This window comes from Opisthocomus hoazin, chromosome 4 (genome assembly GCF_030867145.1).
Source record: "Opisthocomus hoazin isolate bOpiHoa1 chromosome 4, bOpiHoa1.hap1, whole genome shotgun sequence".
NCBI classification, from domain to species: domain Eukaryota; kingdom Metazoa; phylum Chordata; class Aves; order Opisthocomiformes; family Opisthocomidae; genus Opisthocomus; species Opisthocomus hoazin.
Genome location: NC_134417.1, coordinates 14,695,539 through 14,715,157, shown reverse-complemented (window position 1 = coordinate 14,715,157; position 19,619 = coordinate 14,695,539). Strand labels below are relative to the sequence as shown.

General features: G+C 50.1%; 2 protein-coding genes across 9 annotated transcripts in view; both read right to left on the bottom strand.

Annotated features, from left to right (window-relative positions):
• Nucleotides 1-11,257, bottom strand: part of XXYLT1 (xyloside xylosyltransferase 1) — a 39,302-nt gene extending 28,045 nt beyond the window's left edge. The window contains exons 1-2 of the mRNA XM_075417334.1: nt 10,835-11,257; nt 4,402-4,549 (exon numbers count right to left, since the gene is read on the bottom strand). Of these exons, the coding sequence (XP_075273449.1) occupies nt 4,402-4,549; nt 10,835-11,257 (571 nt within the window). The remainder of the gene's footprint in view (nt 1-4,401; nt 4,550-10,834) is intronic.
• A 1,212-nt stretch (nt 11,258-12,469) lies between these two features.
• Nucleotides 12,470-19,619, bottom strand: part of ACAP2 (ArfGAP with coiled-coil, ankyrin repeat and PH domains 2) — a 69,360-nt gene continuing 62,210 nt past the window's right edge. For all 8 annotated transcript variants that reach the window (XM_075418052.1, XM_075418053.1, XM_075418057.1 and 5 more), the window contains one exon: nt 12,470-15,649. In XM_075418052.1, the coding sequence (XP_075274167.1) occupies nt 15,546-15,649 (104 nt within the window). In that variant the 3' untranslated portion in view covers nt 12,470-15,545. The remainder of the gene's footprint in view (nt 15,650-19,619) is intronic.

Here is a 19,619-nt window from a genome sequence, read left to right as displayed (position 1 = left end):
CCTTCTCGGTCCCATGCTTTGAAAGTATTTAAAACAGGCAGAGGGTGAGCTGAACAGCATCTGCCCCTCTCCCCAGCTGTCAGCCAGACACCTTCTGATGGCTCTCGCTGCCTGCTCTCAGAGCCTTCTGCAGGCACATGGGTCACCTCTGGGATGCAGGAGGCATCAAAGCAGAAGAGAGGCTGGGCACGAGGTGGAACTATCCTGCTAAGCTGCTTTCCTGGAGATCTCCAAGCATAATTCTATACACGTGCTTGTAAGAGATCCCATCAGCGGAATCAACCATTGCAGTCATACCCCATCCTGCTCTGCACCCTTCCCTCCACCACCTGCGTGAAGACACAGAGCCACGTTAGCACGAGCAGGGGGGCCATCCTCACTGGCACCCGCGCTCTAGGCAGGCATCCCAGCCACAGCTCTGCTCAGCTGCATTCCACCAGCTTTAGGTGAGCAGAGCCGTGTTCCTCTCCCTGCCCACCCAGAGCCGTACCAGCATTAACGAGTCAGTGCTTCGCCAGCGCCTGAAACACGCAGCACACTGCACAAGGGCTAACCTCACACACGGCAGAGCCCAGGGCCCCTTTGCACCCAGGGCTCATCTCCCACCCTTTGTAAGGGCTTCTGCCTTCAGGCTGGGCTGGTCAGTGGGAGAGAAACCCCGAGAGCTCCCCTGCATGCTGCCAGGCAGGGAGGAGGCGACCACCTTCAGAGATGCTGCTAACCCCCAGGAAGACTGCCAGCTGCTGTTATCCTGTTGCCTCCAATCTGTCAAATATCGTCAGTCAAGTTCTGCTAAATACCCTCACTCCACGTGAGGCACGGTACCTCCAGCCACATTGAGAGACTCCTCTGCACTAATGGACTCCACTCCTCTGTCCAAATTGGTAGAGATTAAGCCACAAAGCTGCTTCTCTGTCCTGTCCCATTTTCGCTCTGCTCCTTCTCTTCTCTCACAGGGTCATCCTGCTGCAGCACAGTCAGCAAAACGAAACCAGTCAAACACCAATGGCAGTTTTCAAAGCTCTGCCCAAGCTGCTGGATGCTGACATCTCTCCCTCGGCACACCGAGGGTGCTGAGGACACCCAGTTGCTAAACTAATTCTCCCTGAAAACTACCCGACGTGGGCCAAGGACGGGAGCCAAGAATTCCCTGGGAAGCCCACAGCTTTCCCTGGCTGCCCCTCTGCCACCCCATGTCCTCCTCCCCTTGCCAGCTGCACAGAAGTCTGTCCTGTGATCTTGCCTGCTGTACAGACCTGCCCAGACATTACTCCTTCATGAGTCTGTAAGGAGGGTGATAAAAAGCGTGCTGGCTCCTCTGAAGTTACACACGACTCAAACGACAAGTGATCAGAGGGATGGAAGCCAGTCAGGAAGTGAGAAGCCACCTCTGGACGGGCATACTGAAAAGCAAAGTAGAAAAGCCCGAGTCCCTGTCCTCCCTTCCCCTTCGAGCACTTATCTACAAGTCCCAAGGCCGTTTCATGCTGGCATCATCCTCATCCTGGCAGCTCCTCCTAAGCCTGAATCCTGCTCCTGCTCTCTCTGTGTAACTTTCCCATCACTTCTCCCTTGCAGAACCATCACGATGCATCAAACCCTCCTCCAGCTCCTCGGGCCTGGCCACACCGCATTAAAACAAGATTTATGAGCCTCCAGTACAGGCAAGAGTTATGCAGTCTGCACTTCTGCACGCTGCATACCAAGTCCCCAGCTGGTTTAAATCAGATTAACTCCACTGATGTAAGACATTTAAAGCAAGAGAGTTCCATGATTTACACCAGCTAAGAAGCTGTTATATTATAGTTTGGCAGCTGCAGGTTTCAGATCCGAAGTTTTTTGGGCAAGGATCCCAAGCAGCAGTGAAAGACAGAGCAGCTGAGTGGCAAAACCCATCTATTCTCAGTGCAATATGCACGCAGCCAGCATGTGTTCCAGAAAAGTCTTTTTTTCTTCAAAAAAACCCCAAACCCCAGTGTTCAGTTTTCAGTGTCATTGGTCCGCAAAGTCAGTGCCCTGTCACAGCCCCAAGGCTCCAAACAAATCACGCAGTCATGATACCGTGGAAATGTTTCCTTTCAAAAAATGATAAATTTGGGAAACTAAAGCCTGGCAACTTTAACGCAAAGTTTGCTAACCATTGAAAAAAACCTACAGACTGATTAATACAAATGCAAACTAACACCCAAGAGAGTTTAGTATTCAGATCAGGGCCTTCATTTCTGCTAAAAGATGCTTAAGCTTCCAAACAAATCTGGCTTCCACAAAAAAATGGTGCTAACACTATGGAGCCAGGTGTGCCTGCAGAGGGACACAAAAAGACGCAGCATTGAGGGCAGGTGAAATGGCAAAGAAATGCACCAGGAAAAGTGCTGATACTGCCTGAAAAGGACGGTTTAGTCCTCTCTCTTCCAACTCAGCAAAGCTGCTGCTTTGTGCCAGAAGAAGCTGGTGTGCCAGTGCCAGGAGAGCGGCAGAGCCCTGTGCCATTCCCACTCTGCCAGTGGAAGCAGAGCCGCAGCCTCCTGTCCGGTGCCGGCTGCGCGGGGAAGGGGCCAGGGAGCCCCGCCAGCCCCGTAAATCACCAGGCACCCAGCGCAGTAAATCTGACCTCCCTTGCAAGGGAAATATAAATCAGCTTTACTAGCAGCTTCTGAAACAAAAACTAAGCTCATGAAACTGTAAAAATGCCTCTTTAAACATCCTGTGCCCCGAACAGACCATTGAAAGCCCTGCCAGGCTGAGGGAGGGCAAACAAGCTTTCCAAGAGACGAGACAAGTGGCGGCTGACGAACTGAGAAAAGGCATTTCAGATGGAGCAGCTTCTCGCTGGCAGGCAGCACAACGCAGATATCTTTAGCACAGGGTAAAGACAGGGTAGGGAATCGGGAGGAGTGAATTAGCCAGCATTAATACTGTCGTTTGTATTCAGCGTACTTCAAGGCGCTCGCAGTGCAGACATCACCAGACACAATAAAAAATTACCCAAGTCTAATGGAGAGCAAAGCACAGCACATCTGCTGGAGGCCAGAGCGATGATCAGCGGGCTGGGATGGGACCCTCGGGGCCACCTCGCCCCACAGCCCCCGGGGGACGAAGCAGGCCACCTCCCTGCCTGCTCTTCCCTAGGGCCTGCCCGCACAAATTAAACACCACTGCTCCACCACTTCACGAGCTAGCATGGGACGGCCGCACCAGGGGGACAGGGGCAGGTCCAGAGGAAGCCTCACAAACCAGTGCAGAGGCAGGAGCTACTGGGCCGAGCCGAAGTGGGACAGGGCTCAGCAGGGCCACAGGGCAGTCGCGCCCGCTCACATTCCAGCAAGAGCAAGACTGCACCCGAGATCCGTGGTAGGAAGTCTGCAGAGAACATTATGGCTGGGCAGGAGCTCCAGATGCCGAGGAAGCTGGTGGTGCCGGCGGTGCTAGCCACGGGAACAGCTACTTCAGCAGCACACACCTGTGGGAATGGGCCACCACCATGTGCCATCCACTGGCAGCTTCGAGAGGCTGGTCACCTCCTCCTGGGGCAGGGCAGGACCCGGAGGGTCCCTGCTGCCATGGCCACCCGCACCCTGCCGTGGCACGGGGAGGACATGTGGCCAGTCCGGGGAGGGATGCTGCCCTCACCGGTGTGGCAGCCGGCAGAAAGAGCCCAGGGACCGGTGCCAGGAAGGGACAGCCAGCACTGGGCAAGCTCTGGGGAAGGGGTCTGGAGCCCAGGGGTGCAGCAGCCTCCTTGTGTGACCAGTCGGAGGCTAGAGAGCATGCCGGTCCTGGGAGCAGCACCTGTGCGCAGCCAGGGAAGGAAAACACGGCATCAGCTGAGCCAAGCCCCTTCTGCCAGCTGCCTTGTTTTCCTGAAGATTTATTGTTGTTCCCGTACTCAATAACAGCAGAGCAAAGGCACAATGAGGAAACTTCAGTGATCAGTGGCTGCTAAGCAGCAAAGCTTTCCAAGAGCTCGCTGAAGCCAAGAGGAAAGGCTTCACAACCGCTCTCTGCTGACGCTTGCTAGCGCACAGCCGGGCAGCAGCACCTCGAACGTGTGGGCACCTCTTTCTGCTGACACCCCACAGGCAAGCGGGCTGTAAACACAGGCAGGACAGGGGCGCTTGCTCCCGCCTCGCCTCTCCTGCCGTCTCAGGGCACGAGGGCAGTGCCAGCTGCCATGCAGCACGGACCATCTCCCTCCACTCCCGTCAGCAGAGACCTGGATGCGGGCGGTCTTGGACCAAAGGGTCCGTCACTGCAGGAAGGAGCAGAACCCCGGGAGCCCACCCGTAAAGTTCATTAACTTTCTCTGCATTTCAAATAGCATTGGATAACATCTCGGTGCAGAAGAAAACGAGAGCCGGTGTTGCCAGAGGCAGCTGCAGCGGCAGCTCAGCGGAGGCTTACCCTTGGGCATGATGCGATGCATTGCAACCGACAAGAAGAAGATCGAGTCGCTGTAGTAGGTCCCCGATCCAGCGCTGAAGTGTTTCTGCATGGCCTCGACGATCGGAAACAGCTTTTCCGTCAGCTCATTCACATCATGGACTATTACCTAGGAGAAACACCAGAAACACCGCTCAGCCACTGCCTCGGGGGACCGGCCCAGTGACGGCAGCCTTCGCTCAGCCCGCACCGGCACGGGGTGAGGAGGGGAGGTTATTAAAGCAGAAACACTGCTGGTGGCACTGCAGCTGCACAAAGGGACCCGACTGCCACGGCCCCTGCACGTCCCCGTGCCACGAGAGCCAGCCAAGCACAGCAGGGAGAGGAGGGAAGGATTTTTACAGCCATTTCATATGGGCAGAGACTCGAATCCACTCACACAATCAAGCGTGTTCAATGTTCTGTGGTTTTTTTCTGGTCTGTTCCCACTGCCTAACACAACCACATATCTGGTCTCCCATATGGAGTCCATTAGAAGAGGTGACGGTTCACTCCAGGCTCTGGCGTCCTGCCGCTCTGAGGCAAGCCAGACCACGTCACTTACCCTGAGGACCAAGACTTGCTCCTTGCTCCAGAGGCAGGCTGCGACAGGGCCAGGAACGCAGCCCGGATTTCCTGAACCTCAGCCCAGCGTGGAGGCAAGCTCGGCAGCACGTCCCGCCGGGGCTGGAGGGGGAAAGGGACGACGGGCCACAGCACGCTGACAAAAACCCGAACATCAGCAGTTACAGCAGAGCCCGGCATCTTCTCTAGACAGAGCTCAGCCCGCTTGTGCTGGAGCTTTGCTTGCGCTCAGCCAGCAATGCTCTGCCCTCCTCAGCCTGCTGGAGCCCACGCACCAGCACCGGCCCTGGCACGCCTGCACAGGTCGCGGCTACGGGCCAGAAACAGGAGCAATTGCAAATGTACCATGTCAGCTGCTGAATTTTTACTAGTTTGTAATTAATTTTTGTCAAAGTCTGACGAACAGGAACTTTCATGCAGCCTGATGCTTGTTATACACACACAAGGATGGAAGATAACAGGAGGGATTTTCAGGGTAATTAAGAGAGACAAGGGACACGACCGCGGTGCGGATAACGGGGAGTGCAGGAACTCGAGTGCAGAGACTCGAGGTCGCGTTGCCTTCTTCAGGCCAAGGAAAGCAGGAAGAGCCCAGCAGGAACTGAAGGACAGCGAGGACACGACTGCAGCAGTACTTGAATTTTGGAAAGCAGAGCCTATAACCATTCTTTGAGGGATACAGAGACACCTCCTTAAGACTTCAGCGGGGGACTCAACCCCAAGATCTCCATACACCCCTTGCAAACTAAACTATCCAACGGTTCTATGGTTTCACTCCTTTTTCCTACTAAAACTTCATGTGCTTAAGAACAAGGAGCCCTGCACTATACACTTAAACATAAACGTAAAGCAAGCCAAGCGCTTCAGAGGAACAGGCGGCTCTGGAGCCTGCGCTGGTGCAAGGACCATCCTCTCTACGGGATGCGCAAGGGGCTGCTTCGACGCTCAGCCAGGCTGGCACAGAGACAAGAGGCCATGAGTGGCCTGGAGCTTCCTCCTCCCACGCTTTCCTGCAGAAAACGTTACCCAGATCCAAGCACTTTCGCGTCAGAGCAGAGTTCCCCGGAGGCAGGGAGCCTCTCGTGGGACCCGCAGTACGCCCAGCGAGGCAAGGTGATGGGCCCAGCAACCAAGCCCACGGTGGGGCATGGCTGCAGGAGAGTCACAGCGGAGTCCCCATGGCCCCCCTCCCGGGGAGGGCACCCAAACACCCACCCTTGGCCCAGGCCATCAGCCAGGTGCTGTACGAGAGCCCTCGTGCCGGCTCCGTGGCCAGCGTGTCCCTCGGCAGGGCGGCCACGCTGCTGGTGTCCTGGCTGCTCGGCTCGGGGCCAGGCGCCTGCGGGACGACAGCAGGAAGAACACAGAACAACGCGTACCAGGAAAGTGCACTGGGAGAGCTCAGCAGCAGCCATACCTGGCTCGGGATAGCACAGCGTATTCCCCGAGACACCACAGGGGAGGAAACCCCTCTGCCGGTACCACTACCGGTAGCATCTCGCTCCAGCCTCGCCACGCTGCGTGGCCGGCATCGCCATCGCTGTCAGCACCAGCAGAGCTGCAGGAACAGGTCGGAGAGCGGCACGGCTGCAGGGAGCAGCTCGGCAGCACCAAGCACTGCTGCTGGCAGTGACTCCGGGTGACCAAACACAGCAGGGCACCGCTCCCCAGTGCAAAGGCACCGACTGCCTGTGCACAGAGCTGAGCACCACCAGCACCGGGATGCGCGATGCTCTGCTCCCAGCCCACCTTGGCAGGGGCAGCTTCGGGATCTGGCCAGACTGGAGAGGTGTGGAAGAGAAATACAGCACCTGCAACTGCCCTTCCGCACCCAGCAACGGCAGCCTGAGCTCTGCACAGCACATAGGAAACAGCTGAGCAGGGGGAAAAAAAGCCAAGCCAATTTCAGTTGCTTCTGAAATGAGCAGAGTGCCAGGTACCAGCGGACAAAAATCATGGGAAAAATACTCCTGAAACTCCAGACACAGCATCATCTGCCTTCCCTCCCCTGCCAAAGAAAACAGGAAAATGTGTGTCTTTGTCCACCCTTTGGTTAAGGCACTTCTGCAAGGCAAGCTCCTGAGCAGCTGAGTCTTCCTTCCACAGCCACAGGCTGGCCAGCCTCTCCAGGACTGCGGGCTTCTCCTCTCCACACTGCTGACTTTAGCACGGCTTGGTGATCCGCTGCTAATTTTGTACTTCATTATTTATTTGTGCAGCAGCTTTCAGCAAATCCCCGTAGCCAAATCCAACCACGTTTGCTGAGGATATAAGAAAAGTAAGTTCCAGGGGTTTCCTGTGCAAGCAAAGTTTTATAAACACACGTCCCGCACCAAGAAAAGACCCTTTCAATTGATTCACTAGAAAAAACAACACACATTCTGCTTCTCTTTAACTTTCCCTCCTCCTCGTGGCAGCTAACTCTCTATCAGCTCTCTTGTAAGCGCACGGTCACGGCAGCTCAGTAAGGTTGCCCCCAGCATGGCTTCACACACGCCGGACCCACGGAGCAGGCGGTGTCTGGCAGCGTCCTCTGTGGGGCCGATCCAATCAAGCAACCAGGAAGAGCAACGAGCAGAGAGCGCAGTTAATTCTGTTCTCGGAGGGGAATGGAATAAATAAGCGATATGAATCAGCACAAGGAGTCAGACCGCGCAGCCCGGAGTTGCAGGAAACGGGGTGAGTCGGGGCTCTTTGTAAGCACAGTGTCGGCTGCTGAGACATGTCCAGGCTCGCTCCCGGGCACTTCCTGCTCGCTGGGAAGCGGGAGAGGCTGCAGGGATCACCCTGCAACCCATGGGACAGGACACGCTCTCTGCAACTGTGAGTGTAAAAGCCCTGGTAAAAGCCCAGCAGAACCTCTGCAAGCCGGGGCTTGGAGGATGAGGCATGGGCAGGACGGCCAGGCCCTGGCCGGGTGCTGGCGTGCGGCATATCCATCCCGGCTGCTCGTGGGTGCTTCCCAGCCAACACCCTCCAGCCCCGCTGCTCCCCACCCAAAAGAGCCACGCAGGCACCACACCACGGAGCACCAGCTCCATCTGCCGCTCGCTGTCAGCACGCTGCGCTCCCAGCTCCAAATCTGGGATACATCTGTACAGGCACCGTGGGACCGGTGACGCCACGTCACCACTGCCCCGTGAACAGGACGGCCCGGCTCTGCCCTGCGCAGCACGGAGGGTCCTGTGCCTAAGCTGCTCCCACACGCCCTGCCGCGGTGCATCCCAAAGCGCCCCGGCTCTCACCACCGGCATGCTGCCCCGGCAGGCTGCAGCCGGCTGCTTCGGTCTCCAGGAGACTCTGGAAGCACCGCAATTTGCTTAGGGAAAGATGAGAGCCGGCCCATGACTCTCTCCAAGGGTTGGGATCTGGGTCTTCTGATCCCTGGGCTTCACTCCAACAGAGGACCTACCAGACCCCAGCTCTGACGGAAGGGGATGGCAAGGACAGATCCAGATGCAAAGCCTGAATCATACCCTCACAAAGAAAAAGTAAAGGTCTGGGTTGTCACCAACCCTTTCTTGGCAGCTCAAGCTGCCCTCTCAGCACTGTATCAAGCCTCATCTCTGGGCCCAGCCTAGGAAAACAGCGTAAGAAACAGGAGAGTGTGCGGGGACACCAAGAGAACCAGGAAAGGAAAGCTGTCACCATGGAGATGGCTTACTGCTGGAGCTACCTGAGCATCAGGCTGAGGATCAACCACCTTCAAAGATTTAGTAGCGCCAAAGGTCCAAGTTACAACAACATTTCCTGCTGATAAAGAGGAATGGGGTAAGCTACAGCCAGAATAAAGAGGCACTGTCACCTGCTGGCGTACCAGAAACTGGCAGGATTAAGGGCAAGGACGTATGCTTGAGAAGTAGCCAACAGCCTCTGCTCTCTAGGAACTCTCCACCTAAAATTGGACAGCTGAGGAGGCCAGAAGGTGCTGCCAGGCACAGGCCAGCTAACGAAACCAGGATACCCAGGCTCTGCCAGGAGAGGGAAGAAGCTGTCCCCCTGAGCCGATCCCAGCGAGATCTCACCTGAGTCCCCCAGACCACGCCACTTGCTCACGTCCAAGAGAGATCAGTTCTGGTGCAAGCCCTGCTCACCCCGCTGACTGAACTGTGAGTCAGGCATTACTGTGATTCCACAACCACCAACAGACAGACAGACAGACAGAGACCCTCCCCGCATCCCCGCAGCAGGCGCGATACTGCGTGCCCCCACCTTCCGCAACGTTCCAGCTCGCCAGCCCCTGTCCTCCTGGAGAAGCGATGCTGGCAAGGCTGCCTGCAGAGGAACCAGGTTCCTGAGCAGCGCAGACAGCAGTAAGGCAGCCACCCGCACCAAGGGGTGTCCGCGAGGGATCCGCACGCCGCGGCAGCCCGGGGGTCCCCTTGCTCCAGGGGACACAATACCACAGACCTGAGCGAGGCTGTCACACTGCACTGCCAGCCCACCCCTCCGCAGCAGGGTGGGAGCCTCCAGAGAGCTGGGCCAGGCTGCCCACCACGGACACATGACCGGAGAGCGGCAGCACTAGCAAACTGCTGTTTGAGAAAGAGCACTGGGATGGGATTATTCACCAGCAAACGCTTTGCACAAACAACGTTCAGGCTACATCTCTCACAGAATCACAGAATGGTCAGCGTTGGAAGGGACCTCTGTGGGTCATCCAGTCCAACCCCCCTGCCGAAGCAGGGTCACCTACAGTAGGCTGCACAGGACCTTGTCCAGGAGGGTCTTGAATATCTCCAGAGAAGGAGACTCCACAATCTCCCTGGGCAGCCTGTGCCAGGGCTCCGTCACCCTCAGAGGGAAGAAGTTCTTCCTCATGTTCAGATGGAACTTCCCGTGCTTCAGTTTGTGCCCATTGCCCCTTGTCCTGTCACTGGGCACCACTGAAAAGAGTCTGGCCCCGTCCTCCTGACACCCACCCTTGAGATATTTATGAGCATTTCTAAGGTCCCCTCTCAGCCTTCTCTTCTTCAGGCTGAACAAGCCCAGCTCCCTCAGCCTTTCCTCGTAGAAGAGATGCTCCAGTCCCCTCATCATCCTCGTAGCCCTCCGCTGGACTCTCTCCAGTAGCTCCTCATCTTTCTTGAACTGGGGAGCCCAGAACTGGACACAGTATTCCAGATGGGGCCTCACTAGGGCAGAGTAGAGGGGGAGGAGAACCTCCCTCGACCTGCTGGCCATACTCTTCCTCGCTACACCTCAGGCTTTCCCAGCACAGTTCTGCTAATATCAAATATCCAAACGATGAGCAATGAGAAGTTGCAGCATGAGCAGAGGACGCTCCTGAGGAACGCTGGGCAGCAGCAGCAGCGCCTCAGGGCGGGAGCACCAAGTTACTTGGGGCCTCCGAACTTCGCGCTCCTCCAGCTCCCGACACCGGTTCAACGCAAAGCAGAGCCGGGCTCCGCACGCTTCGGCGGCGGGACTGTGCCGGTGGCAGCGCAGACACCCCCGCCCCAGCCTCCGCAGGCTCTGCCTCCCCGTTCGGAGGAGCCGCTAGCGGGGGGTGACAGCCCGTCCCCGCGGTCCCGCAGGACCCCGGCAGCCACCCGCGCTCACGCAGCGAGCCCGGCGCGGCGGCCTCACGCTGGGCACCGCCGAGGCCTTGCGCCGAGCGGGGCTACCGACGGGCTCTCCGGGAGGGCACAGCGGCGTGCGGCGGCCTCCCCGCGGGACCCCCAGCCCCGGGCCGGCTCCCGGCGCGGAGGGAGCCCCCGCGACACCCGCGCGGCCGGGGCGCGGGGCGGCCTGCCCCGCGCAGCGCACGGGGCAAGCGCCGCCGCGCGGCCCCCCGCGCGCTGCCTCCCCGCAGCCCCGCCCCGCGCACCTGGTGGCGGAAGGCGGCTCCGCGCAGCGCGTCCCGCAGCAGGCCCAGGCCGATGTCCCTGCTGGCGCCGTCCGTGACGAGGTGGAGGTGCAGCGCGTCCCCGGCGCCCAGCCGGCCGTGCCGCAGCAGGGAGCGCACCGCCGCCTGCCCCTTGGCGCGCAGCGCCGGGCTGCGCTCCGCCTTGGTGAACATCAGCAGGAGGTGCAGGTCGCGGCCCGCCGCCGCCTGCTCCCCGCCGCCGCGCTGCGGGTGCCGGTGGGCCGGAGCGGGCGGCGTGGCGCGGAGGCGGCGGGTGGCGCTGGAGAAGGTCTCGCCGCCGCCGCCCAGGTAGTAGAACGCGCAGACGGCCGCGGCGGCGGCCAGCGCCAGGGCGCAGGGTTGCGAGCGCGCCCAGCCCCGCGCCGCGCGGCCCAGCGCCGCCATGCCGGGGGCGGGGCCCGGCTGCCCGCCCCGGCCCGCCCCAGGGAGGCCGCCGGCAGCCGGGGAGGGTTCAAGGCAGAGCTGGTGCGTTAGACAGAGCAACCTCTCTGCGTGGGGAAACGATGCTTTCGTGCCGACTTCTATCGAAAGAGGGAAAAGCGCGCACGGGGGCGGGATTGGTTCCCCCTCCGTCATCTCCGTCCCTGTGGAGAAACAATAAAATCCTGCGCGGGCGCAGAGCCCGCAGGCAGGGCCAGGGGCCGCAGCGCGACGCTCAGCCTTTGCTCCAGCACTGCCTTTCGGGAGGTGTCCCCGTGTGAAAAACGCGCTGCTGTGCGGGACGGCAGGGGCTTTCGGGCGTGGGACAAGGTGGCCCCCGGGAACAGGCAGCTGGCAGCCAGCAAAACTGACACAAAAGGGTTTCTGCGTATTAAATAAGCTGCTCAGGCCTTTTGACAGCGTGAGTATGTGCTTGGTGCTTGCACATTATCTGTAATCCTGTCAAATGGTCCTTTCATATTCACTGCGTCACTCCAGCTTCTCATGATGGAAAGGCAGAGTTCACGCTTTGAAAGAGATGGCTGCAGCGACACAGCAGAGCCATGGAAACGTCACAGCCAGCCCAACGCTCCTTCTAGTTCTCAACTTTTTTCTTTAGTGCGACCAAGTTTTTGCTTTATTGAGGAGAATAATAATTTGTCATACTGCAAAACAAGAGAACCTTCCTCTTGCATGGTGACTGGCCAACAGCAGCTGGAAGGTCTGGCTCCATTTCCTAAAACTATTTCAGCTCAGTATACAAACAGGTAAAGTACAAAACCCACATGAAGTGAAAAATGCAGTATTAATACAGGATCCTTTAAGGCACCAGCATTGGAAGCCATGAAGGAAACAGTCCAAAACTCCTGAAATCAGTGGAAAGACTGGCACTGAGTTCAGGGAGTTCTTAGATTAGGTCCTGATATGTTGGGAGGCTGAAGCCTACAACGTACTAACAAACTACCGAAACACACGTTCACGCTGCAGTAGGTGCAGCTTGTGAAAGCAAAGACAGACTTTTTACCATCTACCGCCTTCACCCAAACTTACAGGAACAAATTCCAGCACGTCAAATATAATTCAGTGCCATGATTCAGTATGGTAATTCAAAAATTTAAGTTTATATGCACTGCAGTGACATTAACATAAAATATGAAAACTTATGAACAATCAAAACAATACAAACCATTAAAGAGACACCACAGACACCATTTTAATCAATGTGCAACATAAGTAAATTACACCTCTGAAATCAAGATGCAGTAGAATATACGTTGAGCTCTTCGACATTTGTCTTTCCAAGAGACTTTTGGAACACAAGATCTAACCCTGGCTAGGAAAAAAAATTATAAAAATCTTTCAGTGGGCCATCCAGTAAATTACTAAAAATCCATGTAAAAGGTGATTTTAAACTGTGTTCGGAATCTACTGCTTTGTACCCCACTGATTAAGAACTACTATAATTCCTGCCTTCAGAAAAACATGAACAGGAATTGAAGCTTTCCTTTATCTGGTACAGAATACAAGACGTTAATCCACAATGGAGCCTTACTGTCTACTATTCTAGTTATACTCACATTCATAATGTAATAAAAATGGAAGTTTCCTGATATTACTGAGCAGAAAATTAGCACTTGGTGTCAGAACTCCATGGAAGTCCACATGGAAATCCAGGTCTTCAGAGTACTAGAGATAATCATACTTTGTATTATGGAGGGCTGAATCCTGCGAGTTACACAGGCCCTGCAGCACTGAGCCCTCAATACATTTCATGCAACTTAATGGCATATTCATTTTTGCTGATGAGCAACATAGTAACACATGTATTGCACCTGACCTGAAAAATAAAACTTTAACTGAATGCAGGTTATACCAGACATCCTAGCATACCTAAAAGGACTGGGGAACAAGGCTGCAGGATCACAAGTGACAGACCTACTCCCCAAACCATTGTAACTCCAGAGCTCCCAAAAAGAGTGATACAACCTGTGGATCAGGCATGTTATTAGTCCTTTAGCATAAACAGATTGACACTGCTTCCCAGACAGACGAGCGTTTGGAATGCAGCACATGGATCTGCAGAGCTACAGGGAAGAAAGTTTTTGTCTGCAGGGAGTAGTCCTGCAAAATCTGTCAGGGGATTTTTGTGACTAGGAGGGAAAACACCAGTGGAGATTCGAAATAAGTGTCTCAGACATTTTTCCAGCAGCAGGGACTGAGATAGCGATTATGCCATTAAGCTTTACATTACAGCCAATCACACTATACACTGCTTGTCATGCAGGCTGAAAACCACAAATCTTTAGAAAAGCCTATGTCTAAAGTGTATACTATACTATACATAGCCATATCTTACATGGTCCCATCTGTACACCGGGAATTTTACTTTCTCTAAGATCTGCTAAAGCATCCACTGCTGTTAAATACTGCAGATTAGGATGCATATTACCATTTCATAGACAGCTATTTAATAAACAACTTACTAGAAATTACTGCTTACAGGTGATATTCCTAAGTTTCTTATTATTCAGACTAAATGCAGTCTTTAAATGGGCAGAATCTGCTTTTCCTAGCATAATTAGACCACATACAAAGCAAGAACTGTTTTGTAAGATTCTTCTGCTTGGAAAAAGAATCTATTGGACACTTCTAAAATGTATTATTAGCTTTGCAGCAATAATCATCCAGATTTGATGCATTATTATACATTTGATACAAAATGATAAATATTTGAAATACCTTAAAAAATTTAACATACCAGAAAGTTTAATTTTACAACAGTTTACAGAAATTTTTTTACCCAATTTCGCTTATCCTGGCCAGCTCAGAGAAAGGCCAATTCATTTCCTAAATACATTTAACCAGCAGGTTAGCATAACGCCATGGCTATCCGTATTGTTAAAAAATCACATTCATACTATGTTACCTAAAAATTTTCCTTAAGTTGTCCATCGGGCATACAAATAGAGCACAAAGAATTGCATCTGCTGGTTTGGGGCTTCACGTGATTACTACCTAGGTATTAAATAACCTGACACATAAACATGTATCTACAGACACCATGCACATCAGCAGAGTGGAGCTCACTATTGAATAAAGCAAACCGTGTTGCTGTCCTCAGAATACAGCTGGAGGCTATGCTCATTTGTTACTTTGCAGAAATGTGCCAGGAAATTCCTAGGTTTTCTTATGCACGCCTTAGTTTAGACAACACAGACATACACATCTTTGCAGATTCTATAAAGGATATCGCTTCCTGATATAAAGGATCGATTGCCCTCAATTTAGGGTGGCTGCATTACATAGGAGATTTTGTATATTCAGCTTAGGGCTAGTAGTGAGAACAGCAAAAAGAAAAGGTAACACATACAACTGTTCTACACAAACTCCATTGGCTCAAAATTTACTTTCATGGCTCAAATTTCAAGTTTCCATGTCAAAATACTATAAACAAAGCCCACATCATGTCCAGAAGGATGAAGTTTATTTTTCATGAAAAGTTCCACATGTTCATGTAAAAGTATACTTGCTGCACAGAAAGTTTAATTTATGACAAAAAAAAGGAAAATAGACTGCTCTTAGAAGTTTGGTCCTCCAGGATATACACCTATCGTGACTGACCCGCAGTCACTAGCGTAAAGGCCAGCCTGGTGTTAAAGCTTTCACTGCGAAAGAGCTTGCGAAAGAGCAGGAGCTACCATGTCTTGTTATTAACAGCCTACCTCTAATCGGAGTCAGCGTAGGAACAAGAGAATCTGTTTAGTCACAGGCCCACAAACAGAAGGACAACTCAGTAAGTCATTACCCGATTTCCCTTCCAGACAGTCCCAGAAAATGCAACCCAGACCTTCTGGTCAGAGGCACATTCTTGACGGCAATAGGGAGACAGATGACAGTGGGGGACACTACATAGCGAAGCTGGTCTGATCATCCTGCCATCCGGAGTCTGCAACGCGTACAGGGACACTCTGCGAACCTTACGTACGAACTGCAGACAAACTTCGTACTTGCTGACAGGTATGATTTTCACACTGAGCTAGCAGGTCTTCCTGTTTTTAAACATTTTCTGCAGCTGCTGAGGTATACGTACTGTAGAACATAAAACTCATACATTTCCCCAGCTACCACAATCTAAAGCTACATCAGAGTGGTCATTTTATCCAAACTATCTAACAAAATGCATATAATTCATTCTGTTAAAGTAAAAAAAGACTTGCACTATAAAGATCGGGTTTTTTTTCCTTCTTGACACTTAAGACTTCCGGGAATCTGACTGCTGGAAACGGTTTAGCTTCTCTGGATTATTTGACGCCATTTGAGAAAAGTCACGAAAAATGTCCTGATAAAGTTCATCTCCTAGGTAGAAAAGAAAAGGGAAATGGTTTTAAACATTTGTGATAGTTAACATCACCCACCATTGCACAAATGCCCTACTGCGCTACCAATGACCATATAACACTTATTCACAAACAAAGGTTGCTTATAGATGGAATGGTGCTGATGTGAACTCTTTGGGACTGTTTACTTGCATGCATGCTCTGTAGAAGTAAATTAAACAAAGCCAAACTATACCTGAAATAGTACCTCACAGGCAGCCACACAGAGGAAAGTTCAGAGTTAGAAAGGAAAAATGAAAGCATTTTAAAGCAATGTAAAAAGAAAAATGTTTATTAGCTATTAAGGAATAAAATCCTTGTTTTTGTAAGGAAGTGCTAACCAAATTCTCTTTGGAAAAGTAGAATTATGGCGTAAATAAAGATTTATTTGAAAACAGAGGTCAGAAGTCTTACAGCCAGACAGAACTCTCCATCAAAGAAACAATCAGCAAGCAATAGTATAAAAAAAGCAATCCTAAATAGAGAAAGTATTGTTCATAAATCCTTTTGGTCTATTACTTCAGCAAATATAAATTTTTACATGCATTACTGAACATTCATTAAATCTTTTATTTTCATCTATAAGAATGATGATACTTTCCTTAAATATCTTTTATTTGTCCCTTTTTTTTTTTTTACTCTTCATCCTTTGTGCTTAAACACAACCTGGCTGCCAGTACGTACTCCAAAATGAGGGATGGCAGCAATTCCCACTCAGCCTGTCTCCCTCCACCTCCCTGTCTGCACAGGAACACACATTCAGAAATGATTACTTCTTGAGTCATTGCCAAACCATTCTTCTGCCACTTGAAAATGGACATTTTCACATTCTTTCCTCTGCTGTAGCATTTTGGGATTTCAGTTCAGGTTTAATTTTAAAACATTAACTGTACCCTATTGCCTTCAAAGGGAATTAAACACATAAAACACTGGGTCCTGTCAGGAACTATGCAGCCATCCAAGTTTTACCGTCTTCCCAACACAGATGACCACACAGGACACAAGATCCCAGCACTACCGTTATGTGCTGACAGCTTGATTAATAGCCTGACAAAGAAATCAACCTGAAGGTTCTCTCATCATGTATGTTGAACATGAAGATGTTATGGTTTTGGAAGAAAAGTATAATTCAACCACTTTCTTCCAAAGGGCAGTTTTAAAAAGGATTTTTTTGTGTTTAAAAGTTTGCACAACAGTGAAAAGTTACACTGTTTTGTTTTTCCATCTTTTAATGCACATTTCCAATACTAGAGCTATTATTCTTTTGGAGATCAGACTCCATTAATTTGAAAACACTTTCAGAAATGATAACTGACCTTCCAGAAATATTTAACATGCATGGCATATGGGTTTATATAAAAATGTAATGACAATTCCTCCCAAACTTCAAAAGATAAAAGACATCCCATACTGCTCCACTAGGAAAACTCAGTTCTAGTGAAATTCCTTTTTCAAATCTAGTTTCAAGTATGTTCTAGAGATGTGGCAGGCACAGGACACATTTTATTGGAATGGTTTCTGGTAACTGCTTGCACTGGGGGAGAAGCACAGAACGAAGGGAGCTGCAACATTCACAGAGGAACAGCTATGAAGAGCACAAATCAGAATGAGGCGTCTATGATAAAAGCAATCATGCTTTTAATACAGAAGTGGGTTGCACTAGTGAACCAGCACTGTAGTTCAAGTTGCTATATTTGGTTTTTTCAGATTACCTTCAAGAAAAAAAAAAAGCTATTTCTGCAAGATACATTGTGGCTCTGCTTTTGGCTCTATTACATAACAAAAATATTACATAGAAAAATAGACTAAAATAAAGTGCCCCTTTAGTTTGTATGCTGCATTAAAATACTTAATACTGTAAACGTCATAATTATTTTAAAATCCTATGTTAAAACTGAATTCTGGAAATTCCCTTTCCAAGCAATGTTTTTCCTAAAGTGCAGATTTTATGTACAAAAATACTGTTAACACTGCTCTACCATTTAACACCAGAGTAACTCAAAAGGCACACATCATACATTCAAGACAAGACAGGAAGAAAAAGCAGCAATACTACTATCAAATAGTTAGCAGACATACTGTAGCACCAGGAGATGAGCACTCAAGTATTATACAAGAAACAGTACAATGGTGCATATGGCTTCTACCACCAGAAATAAACTTTTTTGTGGAACGAGCTAGTTTCAGCCAGTTCCCATTCTAGGAAAATTTTGGAAGACCAACTGTACTTTGCAAAGCGATATATACATTCTCTCAGTAGCTCAAACCAGCATGGTATATTTAAATTAGAAATGTTGATGCCATTAGCTACATTAGTAATCGTTTATCAACCACATTACTAAAGCGGAGATATATGCAGTTGGCTTCACTCTGATGACAGCAAACTCATACATTGATATTTACCCTCACACAGCAAACATACAATCGTCTTGCAAATCCTTATTTTCTTCTAAAATCACAATTTTGGAATAGAGGACTTCTACAATAAGAGCAGCACAGATAATTTAACATGTATACGCAGTGAAAAAGATCTGCCTCCTTTACAACCACGCAAAGGTGTCTGTCACACCTTGTGACAGCAAGGACGGGTTTTGTACTTACACATTTAAACAACCGTTCTAGCAGGCTAGCTGACATTAACATTTAAAACACTCAAATATTTACTTCAACCTTCAAAAGAGACTTCAGCAAGTAAAGAATGGAGGAGAGCAGAGCTATGCTATCCAAAGACACATCAAGATCTCCCAGCTGGGACGCTGTGTTACAGCTCGTGGCCTGAATTTCAAAAACTACTCTAATGATATTCTCTCCCAGATTTTGGGCAAGCTCCATCCCTTGTGGTGGCTCTACTTTCCACTGTCAATCTTGCCTGTTTACAAGGACCAGATGCTATCTGTAAAATATGTGCTTCAGATTGCATTAACTGCAATCTCTCGATTCTACTCTAACACAAAGTGATAAAAAAGTCAAGGTATTTTCAATGAAAGACTTAGCCAGCTTTTTATTTCATCTACCTAAATTGAACGATCTGTCTAAAAAATATTTTTAACAAGACATCAGGGAAAATAGTCTCCTCCATCTCCAGTTTAAACACATTCATATTTTCATGTAAGTAGTGCCTGTATTTGTTATGAATGAAACATTTCACTAAACATTTGTAACGTTTAGTAACCAACTGAGGCTTTTTATATAAACAATAGAAACACATTTTCTGGTTTATAATAATTTTGGATTTGTGATTGGTCCATTAAAAGATCTGAATTATTCATTTATGATTTAGCACGGAACTTCTGAATCAGAACACCCACCTCCCTTGAAACAAGGACATTTTACTATTTGAAACTGACAGTTATTATTTTTACCTCTTAAAATAAAAATGAGAAGACTCAAAAATACTTCAGTATTTGTTACCTTCAGCCTGTCAGTGAAGTAGTATGCATTGTATCAGAAAACAGCTTTACATTCAAAATGGCCAAACTGGCAATACACTTTTTTCATATATGTAGCCTGCTGGATTTTCCGAGCGGGGAATTCTTCCTCATTTAAGCTCATAATCAAGCATATACTTTTAAATTATCAGTTGCTCTGCCAAAGAAAGCATTTGAATGGCTGAGAGTCTATAGTACCTCTATTGTTTCAATGTGAATTTCTTAAAGATTTGTTTAAAAATAAATTTAATAATAAATATAATAAATATAATAAATATAACAAATATAATAAATATAATATAATAAATAAATGGGGTTTATTTAATAGAGTTTATGTGGGATATTGACATGAGACTCAATGTTGCTCCTCGAGTATATTCCAGCCCCAATCTGGTTAAAGACACAACCACACACAATCCTTACAAATCAGTGGAAAATGCACAAGGCTTTTTAGCAGTCAGCCAAGAGTAATCAGCACACCTTAAAAATAAAGGTTTGCCTTTCACTACTGCCAGGTATAGC